The sequence below is a fragment of the Bactrocera tryoni genome, chromosome 4 (genome assembly GCF_016617805.1).
Source record: "Bactrocera tryoni isolate S06 chromosome 4, CSIRO_BtryS06_freeze2, whole genome shotgun sequence".
Taxonomy (NCBI): Eukaryota; Metazoa; Arthropoda; class Insecta; order Diptera; family Tephritidae; genus Bactrocera; species Bactrocera tryoni.
In genome coordinates this window covers 74,384,721-74,404,407 of record NC_052502.1, presented here as the reverse complement: position 1 = coordinate 74,404,407, position 19,687 = coordinate 74,384,721, and the positions used below count along the sequence as shown (strand labels likewise).

The following is a 19,687-nucleotide window of genomic DNA, read 5'->3' as shown; positions in this document are numbered from 1 at the left end:
GTATGTATATAAGAAAACTAAAAAAAATTTAAATAAAAATAAAATATAAAAAAATAAAAAAAAATAAAAAAAAATAAAAATAATATAAAAAAATTTTAAATAAAAATAAAAAAGAATTAAAAAAAATAAAACTAAAAGAAACAAGAATAATAAAAAAATAAAAATATAAAAAAATAATAAAACAAAAAAAACTAAAAAAAATACAGAAATAAATAAACAAATAATATTTATTTACAAAATATTTTTAAGAATTAGTTTTTAAACTTTTAAATAAAAAAATATTTCAAATTTTTTGATTGAAGAAATAAATAAAAATAATAATAAAAATAAATAAAAATAATAAAAAAAAATAAATAAATAATGAATATAAAAAAAAATAATAAATAATTAAAAAAGGGTAAATTAAATTAATGATAAAAACACTTTTTAAATAAAAATATATTCAAAGTGTTTGATTAATAGTTCCTCGAACTTTCTTGTATAACAATTTTATACATTAAATTTCAAACTCTGTTTCTTCAAAAATATCCTATAAACAAAATTATATATAATATTAAACAAAAACTAAATTATATGTACAAAAAATTAACCAAATATACGATGCATATTTATTTTAACAAGAAAAAATCATTTATAAAAGTATATTTCATTAAATTTTTATTAAAAAAAATTATAAACAAAAAATTATAAACAGATCAAAATGTATGAAAAAAATTATAAAAAAAATATAAAAAAAAATATAAAAAAAATTAAAAAAAAAATTATAAAAAAATTATTAAAAAAATTATTAACAAAATATTTAAAAAATTATTTAAATAAAATTTAAAATAAAAAAATTAATTAGCAAATATATTTTTAAAAAATTAATTTATTTGCTTAACAAATAGTGCTTATATGTTCTTCCATTAATACAATAACATAAGATTAAATTAAAATTACAACTTAAAACTACAAACATTTAGGCAGCATGACCATTTCTTAAATTACTATTGCTTGCTGCCTCAGACGCCTGCTGTAGAGCGCCGAGTGAAACCGAAGTAGCAGACAACAACGCGGCATTCGTAGTCGGCGCAGCATCAGCGCCGTCGGGTTTGGCCGACGCATAACGACAAGCGGCGGTTAGACACTTGCACGAGAGATGGCGATTCTTGAATAGCCAAAAGGTGTCGCCATAATCAAAACTGTTGCGAAAAATTTTTTGAAAAAATATAAAAAAAATTAATTATTTAAATACTATTTATTTAAAAAAAATCAATAAGAAATTTAAGAATTTCCAAACTCACCACAACTCTTCACCCGCTTGTATGTCACGACAAGCGAAAAATGCAATTTTCGGAAATCGATAATCCTGATGTTCGAAAAACACGCGCACCGACACAATATTCGGTTCGCACGAGTGATTATAGAAACGACTTACATTGCCAAAGTAATTTGCATCGATGCAATGACCATTTTCCAAGTCGAAACAATAACTGTCGTCTGTGCGGCGATCGGCTTCCGTATTGCTGAGTATTTCGCCGATATACTCGGATACAAAAGTGCCTTTCGCCACCTGCACGAGGGTGCGTACGCCCCAACCTTTGGTGGTGTCATTGCATTCGAACACTTGTAATGGTATGCGTATGCCATTTTGAACAACACGATTTCGACAAGAGAGCTGAAAGGGAATAAATTTATTTGATTAAATATTTTTACAAATAAAATTAATAAAAATAATAAAAATAAATAAAAAATAATTAAAAATAAAAAAATAAATAAAAATTAAATAAAAATAAAATAAAACAATAAAAAAAATACAAAAAATAAAAAATATAAAATTACTATGAATTAAAATATAAAGAGTTCCGAATAAAATAAAACTAAAGTTAAAATTAAAAAAAAAAAATAATTATAAATAAAAAAATATAAATAATTTTAATTTACAATAATTAATTTATACAATTTTGAAAAATAATAAATAATCGTTCGAAAATAATCGAATAAATTCGCATTTTATTGCATAACCTTAAAATTTTAATTATAATATTTACTCCGATTCCCTCCCACACTCACCTTATTACAACCGCAGACGTCATTGCATTCGAATATGGGCACTGGATCTTCGAAATTGAAATCGGCACTCAAACGACCTTCCGCCGTGTACCAATTTTGACCCGATGCTTCGCTGCATTGGCACTGCGATGAAATGCAGCTAGAAATATCGAAAAAACATATATGCTTCATATAAAAAAAATTTTTTTTTCCACCACTCACCCATCCATGCACGAGCAGATGCGCATTTGCGCTACACGATAATCGATTGGCGTGCAATTTTGCAAAATTATCGACTTTTTGATATACTTCAGATCGGGCAGCATAATCTCATCGGACTCGTCATGCGCTGCAGCGGCCGTAGAAGCGCCCAGCAGCTCATTGCCACCATTGTGCTCAGCGCCATTCAGACTGCCACACAATTTCTGCTCATTACGCACGACTTGTATCGGACGCGCTTCACGTCCGTTCGATATGTCATCGCAAATAATGCGACTGCGCAGACCCAGCGGACGGAATGAACGCATTTGCATGTTGAAACCAACAGTGCGTGCACATTCCGAGTCCTCGTGCGGTATACAATCGTATGGTAATTCGTCGGCTTTGTTCTTGACCATCAAATCGGCGCCGTTAGCGATGAGCGCAATACAGAGGCGGGTAATGGAGTGACGGCAGGCGATGTGACTGCACAAAATAGGGTGGAGTGAAAGAGAAAAGAGAGAAAGAGACGGATAGAGTTAATTTTTGTTGGCTGAAATCCTAGCGGCATACTTACAGCGGTGTATCACCCTCCACATTTTGTACATTGCAATCGGTGCCGGCTTGCAGCAACATTGTGATCGTCTCCAAGCCATTACTATGTAAAGTGGCCCAATGTAGCACAGTGTTATTGTCATTATCGCAAATATTCGGATCGGCACCGTGATTGAGTAGTAAACTGTGAAGAAAGATATGAGAACAATAAGAGAATTGATTTAGCTTCTTCTTCTTGTAGGAGTTATAACAGTTTTTTTTAAATTTTGCTTGCATAAGTCCCTTCACAATTCCGTTAGGTTGTTGTTGTAACGGTAGAAAATATACATACATTGTTGATAGTACTTGGTCGGATAAAAATCCGCGATCCTCCCGGTTACGTAGACCCGAAAATCGCAAGAAGCGTTTTCTAAAGCCACTCACCTCACAATTTCCGTGTGTCCCAACTCTGCTGCCCACACCATAGCGGTCCAGCCACCATCATCTTGTGTATTTATAAAGTCCAAAAAGTTCAATATGCTGCGGCATGAGCGATAACTATCGATAATTAATTGCGCTGCTTCGAGATTACCCAGTTTGGCGGCAATGTGTAGACAGGTTTTGCCATCTAGGCCCTAGGTGTCAAAATTTGAAGAAAATGGAGAGATAGAGATAAAAAAAAAATTATTTTAAAATTTTAACATCTAAATTTTTTTTTTTTTCAAATACCTTTATTGCCAAATCCGCGCCGCATTGTATGAACAAATTCAGTATATCACACTTGTCACCCAATACCGCACACATCGCCGCGGTGCGCAGCTCGCGGTCCAACATATTTATAAACTCCTTGGCATAACCCTTGCAAAGTAGCAGAAAGGCCATCGGCAAGGTGCCAGAAAGCGCCACCAAATGCAAGCAGGTGCCATTAAGGAATTCGCGCATGCGCGTCTTCACATCGAAATCAGAGGCTGCAATATGCCAAAAGACAAGTATTTATAGATTTTTTTAACTTTTTTTTTATTTTCTATATAAAAAACACGCACCGAGTATTTCAGCAACGCGCTCGAGATCGTCATTCTTCACCGCGTAGTACATGTCGCGCGTGGAGAATTCCGACATAGAGCTGCGTGTGCTGCCAGCGCCACGACGCGCATCGCGATTGCTTGGCGCACGACCGCGCAGCACCACATTCATAACGGATTCGGGTATCAGCTGCTCGAAATTGATTTGATGTGTACGCAGCGTACGTAGCGGTACAGTGTTGTTGGGGGCGCTGCCAGCAGCAGCAAGCGACGTTGATGCGCCGACACCAGCGTTTACGCTTGCAGCGCTGTTAACAGTCACAGCATTGGAATGGCCATTTGGTTGCGCGGCGCCGCTCAAAACGGGTAGCGGTATTTTCGCAGCTTTGCTGTAACGAAAAAAATAACGGTTATTTGGCATATGTATTTCGAGTGAGGTCACAATTTGTATTCACATCTTTGGCGCTCTTTGACTAGGCAAGAATACAGGCAATGTTTGGCATTTCATCGTGACGATGGAGGTACGTTCTGGCGTGTCGATGCCGCAGTGCGGACACTTCAGCACCAATGTGGGACTAGTGTAGTTGCTGGCCGTTTGCTGCGCATCTATAGGGCTGCTGAGTATGAACTTCTCGGCGCATTCGGCGTGGAAAAAGTGTTGACGCTTGCAAAGCACAAATTTCCCCTGTAAGTGGAAGCACAAAAGTTTAGTTAGTCTTTACAAAATATATTTTCCTAACCGACACGCACCTGCGTGCAAAATATGCCACAACCGGCGCAGCAATTGTGTGTACTCAGTCGCTTCTTGTGGTCCTCGCACAGCACCATATAGCTGACACGCTGACTGGGGCGCAGCAGATTGAACACTTCTCCGCTCAATTGATTACTACAGCCCACCTTCTGCTCCTCGATGTTGTCAATGGCCCAACAGTAGGCCGTGTCGGGTGTGTTGCGCGTGTAGAATTGTGTTTTCTTCTCGCAATAGCAAATTAAATTGCGTTGCTGCGCAGTTCTGGCCGGTGGTGGGGGTGATGGTATGGTTACCACAGTGCCGATTGCGTTCAACGCGCTGACAGTGGCAGCTGCCAGGCCCACTGAGCGCCTGCTGGGCGATTGTAGCTCTTGTGATGATTCATTTATCTCGATGACTTCAAGCGAGGGCGCTTTCAGTAATTTCTGTTTGCACACGCTAACATTTGCGGTTGGCTTAGTGGTCGCTGCTGCTGCCGACTTCTCAACGACGTTACGTTGACGCGCTTGCGGCTTTCGTCCCGCTTTGGCGCTTGTCGGCGAAGCGGTTGCAGCGCGAACTGGCATTGACTGCGCCGGCGCAGCGGTTGGTGTCGGTGTGCTCTCTTTAATGGCGGAGCGTTGCCGCAGCGTATGACTGCGTCGTTCCACTTGTACGCGCGTGGTTGGCACGAACTCCTCATTGTCGCTTAGGCTCTCTATATCGCTGGCCTCTTCGCTGGTATTACGGCGCAGCCCGAGTTTGCGCAAATTATTTTCCTTCTGTTTGGCTAGCTTGCGCTGCTGCTTCTTTGTTAGTTTGCGCTCCTCTGACAAACGATTTGTATGCCATTTCGCCGCTTTGATTTCACCCAAGAACTTATCTACGTCTACGCGTGGACGCGCAAGCTGCGCTTGCTCCTTAGCTAGCAATGCGGCGCGCGATGCTTCAATGTCGCGCAATAATTTACCACACAGTTTTTTCTTGACAGAATTTGAACCGTGGGTAGTAGCTTTTTCTTCGGCGGCGTCCGCGCGTTCAGCCTTCTCCGTCTTCACCTGCTTGTTACCCGTATGCGCTTTCTCCGCTTCTAACGCAGCGTTGGACTCGACGTTTTGACCGCCGCTGCCGCCACTATCCTCCCAGTTCTGCGCCTGCGTCAAACGCACCATATTAGTCGTTTCGAATTCATAGCGCAGCTGGCTATTTTCAAGTATTTTCGTCGTTGGCTTAATGCGTCGCTGTGATCGTTTCGGTATGATAACGTCCGCATGGTGACTGCTGCGTTTTGTTGCTGAGCCGGGCGGCGTGTGATCGCTGCTCTCGCTATTCGCGCCACTTGCGCCAGATTGTGATTTTTCTAACTGTTGCTGTTGCTGCAGCTGTTGTTGTTGCAGGTGATGTAGTTTTGACTTGCGCCCGCGTTTCTTTGGTGGCGTCCGCTCTTCTACCACTGGGATGGATGGCTTACCAGCACTGCTTGGTGCTTCCGTCAAGCTTAGCGGGTCGATTAGTGTTAGTTGTGGATTTACCACACAAGTCGTGGGTTCGATTTTGATTTCTTCAAGCGGTGGACCATCCTACAAGTAACGGTACGCATGTTAACCTATTAAGTGCAAAGCGAATTATATTCAAACTTACCAAGTGTTTGCTGTTGCCGCCAGGTGTCGCGCTGCTATCGTTGCGGTTACCCAGCCGCACGCTGCGCCGCATCCGCTTGCCGCCATCTCCGCTATTCGCTGCGGCGCCGGTGCCAGGACTCAACGATACGTCCTTACCACTTACAGTAGTATCTTCCTGTTCTATTTTGATGACTGGCAACGTCACTACGTTTGTACTTTCCACGTCATCTGGTTGTTTGCGCTTGCGTCCAACTGTTTTGCGCTCTTGCGGCGCGACGCTTGTTGTTGCTAATGTCGCAGCGTCCGCCAATGCCGCCAAATGCTGTTTATCCTCCTCTCTAGCCGGCAAGTCGACACTTTGCTCAAAGCCCTCCATTGTTACGGTGATTTTTCTGCCACGTCCACGGCCACGCTTCACCGGCTGCAGCTGTTGGATTTGTGCAGCAGCTGCCGCCGCCGCTGCCGCTGTTTCAAGTGCACCTGCTGCTATAGTAGTTGTAGCTGGTGGCGGACCGGCAGCGTCAGTTGTTGTAGTAGGAAGATTCATGTTTTGAACCGGCTCTAGCTTCGTTGTTGGCTGTGCTTCGTCAACGGTTGCTGCAATTTCCTGACTTTCCACTTTGGTCACCGTCTTTGTCGTCTCAGCAGGCAGAGAATCGGATGGATTAGTAACTTCGGACAATCGACGCGTACGTCGTAAGCGACGAAGCGGACTAACACTGGCCGCACGCGCATTTGTAGCCTGTGATTGTGAAAATGCCAGAGTTAAAAGAATTATCTAATTGGAAAACCAGTAAGAGAACCCAAGAAGAAATAGACATATAATTCGTTATCATTGGAGAACGCCGTGGTGTTAAATCTATCTAACCTCTCTACATATATAACCCGGTCAATAAATTTTGAAGAGGCTTTAGGAAATTCTCGTTGGGGTTTCGACCCCAGGAACCATACTACAGTTTTGAAAATAACCCCAGAAGGAATAGGCATGTAACCCTTTAGCGTTTGTTTTTAAGTAGGCTTTTGGAAAAAAATTTGAATGAGGTTCCAACCCTAGGAACTGTACTATTGATTTGAATATGAGATTCCGATTGAAATTACAGTTCCTGAACGAAAAATCCCAGTTAGGTAGGTGGGTTGTGTAGTCATCTAGTGACGCACATAGACCTTATTGAGGGCCATTGTGATAGCATTGGGAGTAGATTGAATTCATCAGTATGAAAAGCTTTATCTGCGCAACTTCCAAGACGTCGTCAAGAATCTTTCGACCGCTAGTTGCTATTCTCTTCCTATTCCATTCATGCTACCCTTACCTGCTTATCGAATGAGTCAGAGATTGATTCTACCGAGACTTGGCTATATCGATATATATCGATTAAATATAAATACCCTCTTTTCCGGAATCTAATTGTAGAGTGACGCCTTTTCTGGCTAGTTCATCTGCTTCATAGTTTCCAACAATACCACTATACCTTGGAACCCATAGCAAATTGATCGAGAAATGCATTACAACCTCTAGATACCTGTAAAACAAGTGATCAAAGACATTATTTTACTAACTTGACGGAACCCTATGAGGCTTTAGTGAACAGCCGCCTGGCTGTCTGTATATATAAATATATTCCTTGTTGTGAGCACACTTCTCGCCAGAACAAGAAGGCTTTCTTTAATTGCTGTGATCTCCACTTGGAAGACACTGGAGTGGTCTGGTAGGCGAAAGGCGATTTTGGTATCTAACTTTGCAGAGAAGATCCCACCTCCCACTCGGCTATACAGCTTGAAGCCATCCGAATAGATGCCTACATAATGCTTACCCCGCGCCCTTGTCACCTTGCCGTTTTCCCAATCTACTCTGGAAGGAACGAAAAATTCTAATCTGACTCGAGATTCACGCATCCGTTTTCGATCTCTTATTATTTATATAAGCCTAAAATTCCATACTACCACAGTCCACTAGGCCTTTAATTTTTAATAAGTCCCTTAATTACTAGTAAGGCCGGAAAAGAACCTTTAATAAATCTTGGTATGGAGGTATCGATGGAGTTAAGCTCTATTTATCAGTTTCTTTCTGAAATCACTTATTTTCTTAATGAAGGTATTAAGTATGTTGATGGATATACGAACGACGTATCATCTTTACACAAATTTACCAGCGAAAACTTAAAAAAAAAGTTCAAAAATTGTACACAGAGCTCTCCACTTCCATCTCTTTCATTATTGACTCAAAAATACCGCAAAGTGAGAGATGAAAGCCGCAAGCACTACAAAAATACATAACCCGTTACAAAAGCTTAGTCTAACGAAGTGCACTAAACCGATTTAGGCATCTCGCCCGAGCTTCTAGGTCCATTAGCACGTCTACTACAAAATCTGAAGCAACCATTTCCTCAAAGCAAAACCTTTTCAAACTCGAAATTACCATACTCCGACCTGACTCAAACACGAATTTCGGACACACCAAATAGGTATATACCACAAAAAAGAAATGAAAAAAACAATAAGAGAATAAAATAAAATTCCATCCACTCAAATAAACACAAAAATGATATCATTAGTGGCGTTATGCACGTGTTTTGGAACTGAAAGCTCGCGCTGCTTTGAATCGATATGTGCATAGACACTTGTGTACGAATCGTGCTGGCAATCCCGAAAGAGGTGGCATACTCAATGTCGGGAGAGCTCGCGCTAGAATTGAAGGAAGTGCAGATGGCCGAGTGAGCTTAATGAAAACTTTCCCAAAACGGGTATATGGACCTTTACTTATCGACCTAAAATTAAGAAAACAAATCTCCAATGAGCTACTTGGCGTGGTTTTGAACTGATATTCGGGTTTGTGTAATAGTAATGGGTCTTCACTTGTCGTCCTAAAATAAAGAATAAAACCTCAAATTAGCTGTTCGGCGCGGTTTTGAACAGATTGATCCTTAAATTTGATAGATAAGCCGGACGACGTTTACACAAGGGTCTATTAGGGGATACAAATTTTATGATTAATGGTTGAATAGTATGGAACTTTGTTTATAACGAAGTGAAACTTAACAAAATTCATAAAATATTTAGCACCACATTGGCGCTAGCTTTCGGAGGGCTTTTAACTTCGGCCAAAAGCTTAAAAGTAGACCACTGTGAGCTTTTAACAGCAGAGTTGGATCTAAAATACTTGCAATTTTTAAAACTCGTCTATAAATCCAATTTCGTTTTACGTACAGGGTGCATCGAATATATATTTTCTTAAATATATGAAATTCGTTGTTATTCTAAAATTTTATTTACTCATTTACTAACACTAATCAGAAAAATTAAAATCCTATTCTGGCAAATATATTTTGGGACACTATTCTTTTATTTTATTACTTTTTTATATGCTTTCTAGTCAAGAAAATTTATATCCAATCCCGTGAAATATATTTCGGGATTGTAACTATATTTCGGGACTCGATTATTTTATTTTATTATACTACATAAACCCTGTCTAGTAGGAAAAATTTAAATGCGATCCCGAAAAATAAGTTTCGGGACTAAATCAATTTTCGGGATTGTGATTTTTAGCTTACAGTAACAAATCTAAGAGATAAGCATACACAAATAAATATATGTATGTGTAAATGTATACGTAGTATGAACGAATCGATTGCTAGTGGACGACGAAAACTAAACATTTGCTAGCTTTCATTTGAGTAGCAGGTAGCAGTGGCACCAAGTGAGGGAATTCCCTGAACTTCAAACAAGTGCCACATATCTAGATAATTCAATTTTTCTATATGCAAAGGATGGATTTATACTGTTATTTCTAGTAAATTTTAAATTTCTTATTAATGGATGACAAAATGATTTGCAACTAAGAGGAAAAGCTTCAGAAAGCTCAAGTACGAATATGGGAGAGGGTTAAGTGCAGATAAAACTAGGTAAAATAACGCTTTATTAACTAATAGGTGATAATTATTTGTTTATTTAAAGATATTTAATAAAACAGCCAAGCAGAAATAGTAGAAGCTAAGAGAGCTTTCGCGAGCGCCAAAATTGGAGTGGGTCTACGTACATTTGTATATTTGTATTTGCAATTTTATGCTTCTTTAATTCTCTTGAATTTCAAACATTTTTTTCTAGGGAAATAAAATTTAAAAAATTTGCGGAAAGAATCACGTAGAACAAAAGCAACAAAGAAGTTAGTAACAGCTAGTGCAGGCAAAAGCAAATATTTTTTGCAAAAGCACGAAATATATAATAGAAAAAGCTGCCGAACTAAACATAAAGTAAATATGATCGTAGTTGGCTAGATGAGTGTTGCTTTAACCGAACTACACACGTATCCATACATATGTATGTACGTAGGTGAATTTTTAGAGGGCAAACTAGAGCACGAATGGAATTGTTTGGCACCAAAGGCTAGGGAGAGTCTGTAACACATTTTATGCTTATATGGTGCACTCTCAATCAATCCGAATGATTTATTTAGGAAGCCTATTCTTTACGAACCGTTTCGTTTCGGTTACATAAAACCTTCAGCAGTAAGTAAGACTCCAATGCCGTCATCCTTAGCAATTAATGGACCTTAAGTTTTACATTGCGAAGAGATATAGAGCTCAAGGAACTAGAATTATCTGATAATTTTTTTTGGTGACAAGATTCAGTTAGTTGTCATCGAAGTAATTTAACGAGAGAGCCAAGAAACGTGCTGTTTCAACGGGTTTCGAAAATAAAGAGAAGGTTGCTTTCGATGAATCATGCGGGGATTCATTGTACGCAGGTCACATATTTGGTATGTCGTAGTCGATTCTAGATAGGTTGAACTTTGATATGCAATAATATTCAGTTACACAACGGTCACTCAAGATTCGTGAGGCAACTTGAGGTCTTTGTCATTTCGATTTAATTTCTTTTTGTAGTGTAATCAGCTTTGATTTTGTAATAGATTGCCTTACTGACAAACGCAGTTGCACAGGGAGATTTCGGGTAGATTACGTTCAAATCTCCTCAGTGACGAAATTGACAAAAGTAATTTTTGTATGAAGAAACTTGCCCAATCTATTAGAATAGTGACATAATCTACTCAACAGCATAAATCTCATGATTAGGTGTCGGTCGGAACATGGTATTAGACATGGGGATGATTTCACTAAATTCTTCGGGACAAAGATCTGCAAATCATTGTTGCTAAGCCTCCCCGATGTCCCACCGTCGCTCCTTCATTGAAGTTTTGGTATTACGTTGTAATAAAATCAATTTTTTGAGTGGAAAAAAATTGTTATCGCAAAACGGATTAACATTTTGCCAACTTATTTTATTTATTTATTTCATAACTTCCTACCTAAATTTCTCCACCTAAGCCATTTTATAAACTTTTGTTTAAGTACTTACAATTTTATCAGTAGCATCGCTGTTGGCCACATCGTTATCGGCTGTATTCACACACTCTTTCTCTGCGTCTACTCCCTGCTCTAAGCTGAGTAGTGTGCTGCTATTTATGTTGCTGGTGGTAGTGCTGGTGGTAGTGCTGGTGAGTTCCGTTTTCGGCAGTTGTGCTGCCGTCGTTAGCAGCATGTTTGATGTTGGTGTAATTGCTGTTGTTGTTATGGTATCAACAATCGGTATGTCACATGAGTCACCTCTAGATGATGTTGCAAGCAAATCCTCATCGACATCATCAATATCTTGCTTGATTGAATCCAATTCGACCATAACTAAGTCAGCAGCATCCGCGCTAATGGTAGCTGCCACCAAAGAATTTTCCAAATTCTGATTTGCTGACTCGGCTGTCATATCACTTTCCAGCTGTGCATTCGCTGTGTACGGCACAACTTGTTGGCATGTACGCTTTGTGTCAGTAATGCCGTCATGAAAGCTATCATCGGATTGACCTTGAGCGACTGTGCCAATGCTGGCATTACTGCTACTATTGTAGTTACTGCAGTTGCTATTGCTGGTGCTGGTGTTGCTGCGTCTTTTTCTGTGCGCTGCATCCGGGCCGACGCCTGCTGCAATTGAAGTTTCACTTTCATGCAAAGATACTTTATCTTCCATGCCGATTGCTTCCTCTTTACTTACAGCCGACACACACAACATGTGTTCCGCCAGCGCAGCGCCACTTGTTGTGGTCTCCGTCGGCTGTTGCAAGTCCTCATCATCCGCCAACAAAGCTTTCATTTGTTCTTCCATAAAATCGGTTGTAGATGCACGATCTTCTTGATCCTGTGCTGTCAATTTTATTTTATTTTCAGTTTTGTTCAACTCCTCCAACTTGTTGTCACCACTGCCCTTGGCGAGTTGCTCTAGTTTTATATGTTTTGTGTTGTTATTGTTGTTGCTACTGTTGGTACTGCCGTTTTGGCTTTGTTTGCACTCCTGTTGAGTGCTGTTGGCCGCCGTCGTTGACGCCTGCTGCTGCTTATGTGTTTGTGCTTTTCTGTCCTTATCTTTGCATGCGAATCGATTATTCACCATAGTGCGCCATTTCAGCGTTTTGTCTTCGGCCAAATCGTGATTGAGCAGCGAACCACCTTCAGCGGTGCTCGTAGCGCATTCAGCATCAAAAGTACTGGACATAGAGCTGAGCAGTGACTCCATACAATCGGCGGTAGTCATGTTATTAATTGGTATTAGTGGGGGAAAACAAATGTCTACACTACAATCTTAAATTGCAGTTCAATTTTTTATCTACATATATACGAAATATTTACATTTAGATGTAATATGTAACTAATTCTATTTCCAATCGGCATAAGCATTTATACGGATACATAGATACTTTTTATATTTTGTGTGGATTTGTGTAACCAAATAGCAATCACACGTTAGCAATGTAATTCAACGTGAAGTATTCTTTTTTTTCGTAATTAATCAGCACGGATTTGTTCCAAAACACAGATATTTTGAAGTCAACTTCAATAATCGAATTTCGTTTATCACTATTATTATGGACAAAATGCACAAATTGTCCAGCGTTTACACATAAAAAATTGTGTTCACAGCTGTTTACGCCCAACGCCCCCTCGTACACGTCGCCACTTCTGCTTACCCACAAGTGCTCGCTGTCTTACTTCAGTGCAGCGCGGTTGTGTTAACACAATTTTAACTACTTTACACCAAATATTTAATATAGTATTTCAAAATATTTAATATTTCCGAATATTTGTTTGCAATTTCATATATGTTATATATAATTTTTTTACGCTCAATCAATTTACATATGTATGTATATTCACAGCTCCACAAATCTCTATACTCGGCAATACACTTTTTGCTGCTCTTGAACGTAATAATTAATGCTTTGCTTCTTAGCACTGCTGTTTTTCTTGCATTACTTATCTACACTTTTGCTTATTCTGCTTCTTCTTTAGCTATTAGTTAAATATGTATTGCCTTTTCTGTATGTACTCACATGTTTTCTGTTTTTTTGTATAATTAAACAAATTATTTGCACTTTTCATTTCAGTTTTCGAACATTTTCAATATTTAAGTAATATAACAATTTTGCTTAACTTCATTTATGTATATATATGTATGAATTACATATTCACGCTCGGTAGATGTTCGATTTACTTGCGCCAACGCTGCTTTCTTACTTCAGCTTCACCTCACCGCCCCGCTTACTCCTAAGACAATTCATCATCCACAGCACGTTCGCACGTCTCAATTTCATTGTAAAATTTATATTTTCTTTAACACTAAAATTCATTTCATCGCAACGCGTTTAATATCATAGTTTTAGCGTTCGATTTTCTTTAAGTCGTTTAAATTTTAAATTACAAACATTATGTTTTTTCTTTACACAAATCTTACTGAAATTCTTCAGCTGCTTTGCTCCCGTCTTGTTGGAACGAACTCTTCTGTTGGCACACTCAATGCCGTCGTATAGCCAATAGCCTCACATCAGCAACGTAGCCGACACTGACGTCGCTGCCGCAACGCTCGCTTGTCGGTTTCTTTCCATTCAATGAAGAACCGCAGCTCGCGATAGCGTTGCCGTCAGGCTGTGCTCTGCCACCATTTGACGCCCCTGTTTAATTTGTTGTTGATATTATTAAACATACGCTCTTTAATCATTCAATTTAGTTGGCCAAAGTTCTCTCGCAATCGCACGTAGCTGCTCCAAAAGTATGATTTTTGTTTACCCCCTCTCCAATAAGTTCCCAACAAAAAAAACAACTCTATGTAATTAGCCCCTTGATGATTGCTTTGCTATTGTTTTTGTACCGTGTGTCGTTTGTAGGGAGTCTTCTGTCGTGTTGTTATTGCTATTAAAAGCTGCTTGTGTTGCTGCAATTAGCGGTTTCATTTGCACTCTCACATGTACCCACGCTCTTTTTGCACTTCCCTAAACTCGTTTACGCTCGCTCTTTGTTTGCGGCTGCCGTACACAGACGTTTTTCTTTTGTTACTACTTCTCAGCTGCTGCTGTTGCTGCACCCCCTTTTTAATGAACTTTGTTTGCTATTAAATTTTTACGCGTTTTTTACGAAATTTTTGTTTGCAGAATTCTGCGCGATTTTCCAATTTGATATACTCGCACTTTCAATTATTTAATTTCACTTTTCACGAGCTATTTTCATGTTTTCCTACAGCAAATGTTTTCAGCTCTCTCGATAGTGACTTTTCCTTGCGTTTGTGCTTTCGGAACACACCCGTTTCGGGAAAACTGAAATACAGAGTTGCCCAAGCCGAAGTGCTTTGACAGCTGTGCGATAATTTAAATTAAATAATTTATTCGTTATAACTTTTGCGAAGTCTGTTTTATTCATTTATTTAATGTATTGAGATTTAAGTATTTTCATAATTAGCAGTTAATAATTTTTCTATGCATTCTGGTAACGAAAAGCGAATAGAAAACGGTACTATATAGATAATGAAAATATATATAAGGTTAGCACACAAACACGGAAACGGAAATATAACTTTGGATTACTTTTTTTCAATAGCACCTATTTTCTTAAATCGCCTAAGTTTATTTCTTAATTCTTCGAAATGTTAATTATTTTACCAAGTGCCTGAACTTTTTTAAAAAAAAATATTGGTTAAAATGTATGATGTTATGTTGGAAAAATTATAATACCCAAGTCTTAAATAGATTCAGAAAATTCAATTGCAAATCTTTTAAATTTTACTAATTATTACAAAAAAATTTCACATAACAAATTTTGATAAAGATAATTATAAATATTCCTTCGCAATAATAAAAAATAAATATAGTACCTTTGACTAATTTTTTGTCATCTGAAACACCCAGTACGCCACTGCACAACACACTGTTCGCGGTGAATTATGACAACCATGGTGAGTAAATTGCAGTATCATTTGATGTTTTCAATATTTTGTTTTTGTTGTTCTGCAGAGCTGAAAAGAAAAGGTTATAGTGATTTTGCGCTGCGTCGCGGTTCAGTGAAATTGTGAATTTTCTAAAGGAAAAACCAAGAAAAAGTCCTAATAAGTGTGTAAAAAGCACAAAAACGTGTTAAAAGGCATTGCCAAAATTCGTAAAAGTGCGCGAAATTCTTTTAAAGGTTCAAAATAGGAAAATTATACATACCACCCCCAGTGAAAAGTTGTGAAAACACAGCCATACAAACACCAAGTGAAAAAGCGGAAAGCTTTTTGCAGTGTAAAAAGGCAATACAATCAAATTTAGTGCAAACAAATAAAACTAAAGCAAGCAAATATTTGTGAAGATAAACACCGAACAAAACTGCTAGGCCTTCCCTTTTTATCTCATAACATTATTTATTAAGCACCTTCAGTAAAAGCGTCAAGACGCCGCCAACAGCGCCAGCCTCACCCCCCGCGGAGCATACGTGCGTGATGCGTGACCTCGGCACCAAAATGGCCGAGCTGAAATTCGAGGCTCCATTAGCTAAATTCGAGGAGACTGATGAATGGGGCGGTTGTGACTTCATTACCAATCAAAATACGATTAATGATACATTGAATTTGAATCTGAAAGATTCCTCGTTGAAGCAGGAAAACAAGATGCGCCTACTTGAAGAGGCTGTGCGTGATGCACATGTGAGCCGGAATGGCGTGCTCATGGCGAACGGCACTAATGCTGATAAGGCTGATGGCGGTGCAATAAGTCCCAATTGTAATTCCTTATTGGCCGCTGAATTGGGATTGGATGTTGGTTTGGCGCCCGGTGATGATGGTTGCGATAAACGTTCCACCGTTGGTGATACCGTTGATAACTTTGCTGAGACATTCGGCGGTAGTCTTGAGGATTTAGTTAATACATTTGATGAAAAAATAACCAAATGTTTCGGAAATTTCGAAGAGAATATTGAGGATTTGGCACCGGTGCAAGTTCGCAGCCAAGAGGAAATCATGAATGAATGCCAGTGAGTAAAAATTAATTTTATATTTATAACGAAAATGACAAATATTTGGTTGACTAATTGTTTCCTGTCAATTTTAATTATGCTACTTGTCAAATTTGTTTTTTACGCTTCTCTGTTGTTGTTTTATTATTCCGTTGCTTATATATTAAAAACTTTACTTTTTTTTATAAATTCATGCGGCATATTTTCCATGTATGCATTACTCTTGACACCTTTGCCAGCGCCTGCGCACTGAATATGCACTACCCGCAAGCCTTAAATTAGAATTGTTTGTAAAATACGCTTGAATTTTCGTGCAAACAAAAAAACAGCACACACCCACTAATTCTCTGCTGTTCTAACGAGCCGCTAAGAATATAGTACATATATATGTATGTTTGTCATTTACCAAACACATATAAGTCTATATACAAATATACTTACGTATAAAGACGATCATAAATATTTGTTACCGCTTTCGTCCCCTGAAACTCCAATAAGTTTCTTCCATACATCCTTTATTGTTGTTGCCTTTGTCAATTCTTGATGCTCGTATGTCCTGCCAAGCGTATGGTGACCGGGGAGCATGTATGACAACAGCTAAACACTAGCATGCAAGTTATTTAGTAGTACATGGAGGTGGTGGATTTTTGTTTTACTCAGCGTTATAGTGGATCGATAGCCAAAAAGTGGGTGTAGGGTTGGTGGTGGCACGAAATGATTTTATTATGTCGCTGGTGAAAGCGCTACAGTTGGTAATATGAAATACATATGTATGTATGTATGTATTGTATATACATATGTGCATGTCTAACATTTGGGGTGGCTGACAGCTTAATATACATTTATACAAGCTGGTTTGTTTCTTACAAATATACATATTTATGTACAAACATTTTTCATTGCAAATTTCATGCTAAATATGCAATTTATCTGCCTTGCCAAACCTGAAACAGGTGTTATTGCTAATGGAATGTTGAAATATGATTTTAGTAAACTTGTGAATGTTATAAAAAGTAAATATAGCCGTATAGATGATTATTTATCAATTTTTATTCTATAGTTCTTCATACAAACCATAACTCACAGTTGCTATGGACAACAATTCATGTTGGAGTAAACAAATTTTATGCTCTCTTAGTTTGAAAAGCCAAAAAAATGCGCTCTGTTTTTGTTTAAAGTTTCCTAGCACTTTTAAAATTATTGCAATCAAATACATTGGTTGAAAAATACGAGACAACAAATACATAAGCATGATTACTTATATTTCTTCTTTATTGGCGTAGACACCGCTTACGCGATTATAGTCGAGTTAACAACAGCGCGCCAGTCGTTTCTTCTTTTCGCTACGTGGCGCCAATTGGATATTCCAAGCGAAGCCAGGTCCTTCTCCACCTGGTCCTTCCAAAGGAGTGGAGGTCTTCCTCTTCCTCTGCTTCAACCGGCGTCGAATACTTTCAGAGCTGGAGTGTTTCCGTCCATTCGGACAACATGACCTAGCCGGCGTAGCCGCTGTCTTTTAATTTGCTAAACTAAGTCAATGTCGTCGTATATCTCCATAAATCTTTCGCAGAGCTTTTCTCTCGAAAACTCGCAAAGTCGACTCATCAGTTGTTGTCATCGTCCAAGCCTCTGCACCATATAGCAGTATGGGAATTATCAGTGACTTATAGAGTTTAGTTTTTCTTCGTCGAGAGAGTACTTTACTTCTCAATTTCCTACTCAGTCCGAAGTAGCACCTGTTGGCAAGAGTTATCCTGCGTTGGATTTCCAGGCTGAAATTGTTGGTGATCTTTACACTAGTTCCAAGATAGACGAAATTATCTACGACTTCAAAGTTATGACTGTCAACAGTGACACGAGAGCAAAGTCGCGAGTACGACGACTGTTTGTTTGATGACATGAGATGTTTCGTCTTGCCCACGTTCACTGCCAGACCCATTTGCTTTGCTTCCTTGTCCAGTCTGGAGAAGGCAAAACTAACGGCGCGGGTGTTGAGGCCGATGATATCAATATCATCGGCATACGCCAGCAGCTGTACACTCTTATAAAAGATTGTACCTGCTCGATTAAGTTCTGCAGCTCGAATTATTTTCTCCAGCAGCAGATTGAAGAAGTCGCACGATAGGGAGTCGCCTTGTCTGAAACCATTACTATACTATAAATTAGTATAATACGAGATGACATTTCCGCCTTATAAAGATTATTACACACAGTTGCTAGCGAGAATAGCCCTTGTGAAGCTGCACACACTCTTGCATGCACAGTGCGAATGTTGAAGTTAATTTTATTTATTGTTCACATCCCTTTAAAAACAATTCATTCTATGTATAATAGTATTCACGTGCACATAACAAATGCATTCACATTCTTCGCCATGCAAACACAAGCAAAATCAAAAAAAATAAAAAATTGAGTTCAATTCAATTACGACCCATATATGTACATACTTGTACAATGGCTGTGCATGCATGCTGATAAGGAAGGCCATAATGACAGTTCAAACAAATATTTTTATATGCACGGCTACTCTAAATTGGTTTTTCGCTTTTTTGTTGTTGTTTTTTATATTCAATAATTATTTATAAAACTGTAGAGATATGTTCAGTACTAAGTGAAAAATAGTGATTGATTGCTCCATACGTTATCGATTATTGCCGATTGTTCTGTTAACGTGGTTTTGCTACTGCAAACAACTCGTAATCTTATCTCTCTATATTGACGAAAATATTTATATAAAATTATAATATACCATATACATATGTATGTATATAAATTAAATATATTTGAAATATTTAAACGTAATCAGCCATTAGCTTATCATATTTATAATATTTTTATAAAAATAATATTTTCATTTAATTATAAATTATTTTTATTGCCATACATTTTTATTTAGTTACTTTTATTTGTACTGTTTGCAGCTATTTATTCTCTGTAATTCTCTGAAATACTCTGTGTCACTATACGTCAGAGTTGCACAAGTATTCTTATCAATTAAAGCATACTTACGCGTATGCTTCAATGATTTATACAATTTGCCTATGCAACTACGTAAAGGCACAAACAACACTTGACTTCAGACGGATGTGGAGTAGCTGCGTTAGTATTTGGTAATTTGACCAGAGCTTACCCCAGTTACTTTGTGCTGGTTTAACAAGGCAACTGTTATATTTATGTTGGTTAGTCGCGATACAATTGAGGAAATAACAATTTGGTTAATGTCACTGCCCTATAATCGCAGCTGGAGTG

General features: G+C 38.3%; 2 protein-coding genes across 3 annotated transcripts in view; one reads left to right on the top strand and one right to left on the bottom strand.

The window, feature by feature from the left end:
* Positions 1 to 850: 850 nt before the first annotated feature.
* Positions 851 to 13,252, bottom strand: LOC120775041. 2 transcript variants are annotated; one of them, XM_040105016.1, is made up of 12 exons: positions 11,493 to 13,252; positions 6,157 to 6,915; positions 4,536 to 6,095; positions 4,241 to 4,470; positions 3,807 to 4,174; positions 3,493 to 3,731; positions 3,208 to 3,398; positions 2,807 to 2,968; positions 2,254 to 2,715; positions 2,053 to 2,191; positions 1,284 to 1,657; positions 851 to 1,181 (listed from the first exon to the last, which is right to left on the bottom strand). In XM_040105016.1, exons 1-12 carry the CDS (start codon positions 12,714 to 12,716, stop codon positions 959 to 961), a joined length of 5,931 nt encoding a protein of 1,976 aa, XP_039960950.1. In that variant the 5' UTR covers positions 12,717 to 13,252; the 3' UTR covers positions 851 to 958. The 2 variants fall into 2 exon arrangements, with proteins under 2 accessions (XP_039960950.1, XP_039960951.1); XM_040105017.1 differs by having other exon boundaries at positions 6,157 to 6,879.
* A 2,213-nt stretch (positions 13,253 to 15,465) lies between these two features.
* Positions 15,466 to 19,687, top strand: part of LOC120774986 (fasciculation and elongation protein zeta-2) — a 35,186-nt gene continuing 30,964 nt past the window's right edge. The window contains exon 1 of the mRNA XM_040104894.1: positions 15,466 to 16,456. Coding sequence (XP_039960828.1) covers positions 15,927 to 16,456 — 530 coding nt within the window. The 5' untranslated portion in view covers positions 15,466 to 15,926. The remainder of the gene's footprint in view (positions 16,457 to 19,687) is intronic.

Excerpts from the sequence above, each read along its gene's own strand:
- LOC120775041 (XM_040105016.1), bottom strand. The coding sequence starts at position 12,716 with ATGACTACCGCCGATTGTATGGAGTCACTGCTCAGCTCTATGTCCAGT. Across the intron at positions 4,471-4,535 it reads GTGGCATATTTTGCACGCAG|GGGAAATTTGTGCTTTGCAA; the intron begins GTGCGTGTCGGT and ends TTCCACTTACAG. Across the intron at positions 2,716-2,806 it reads GTGGAGGGTGATACACCGCT|TCACATCGCCTGCCGTCACT; the intron begins GTAAGTATGCCG and ends TATTTTGTGCAG.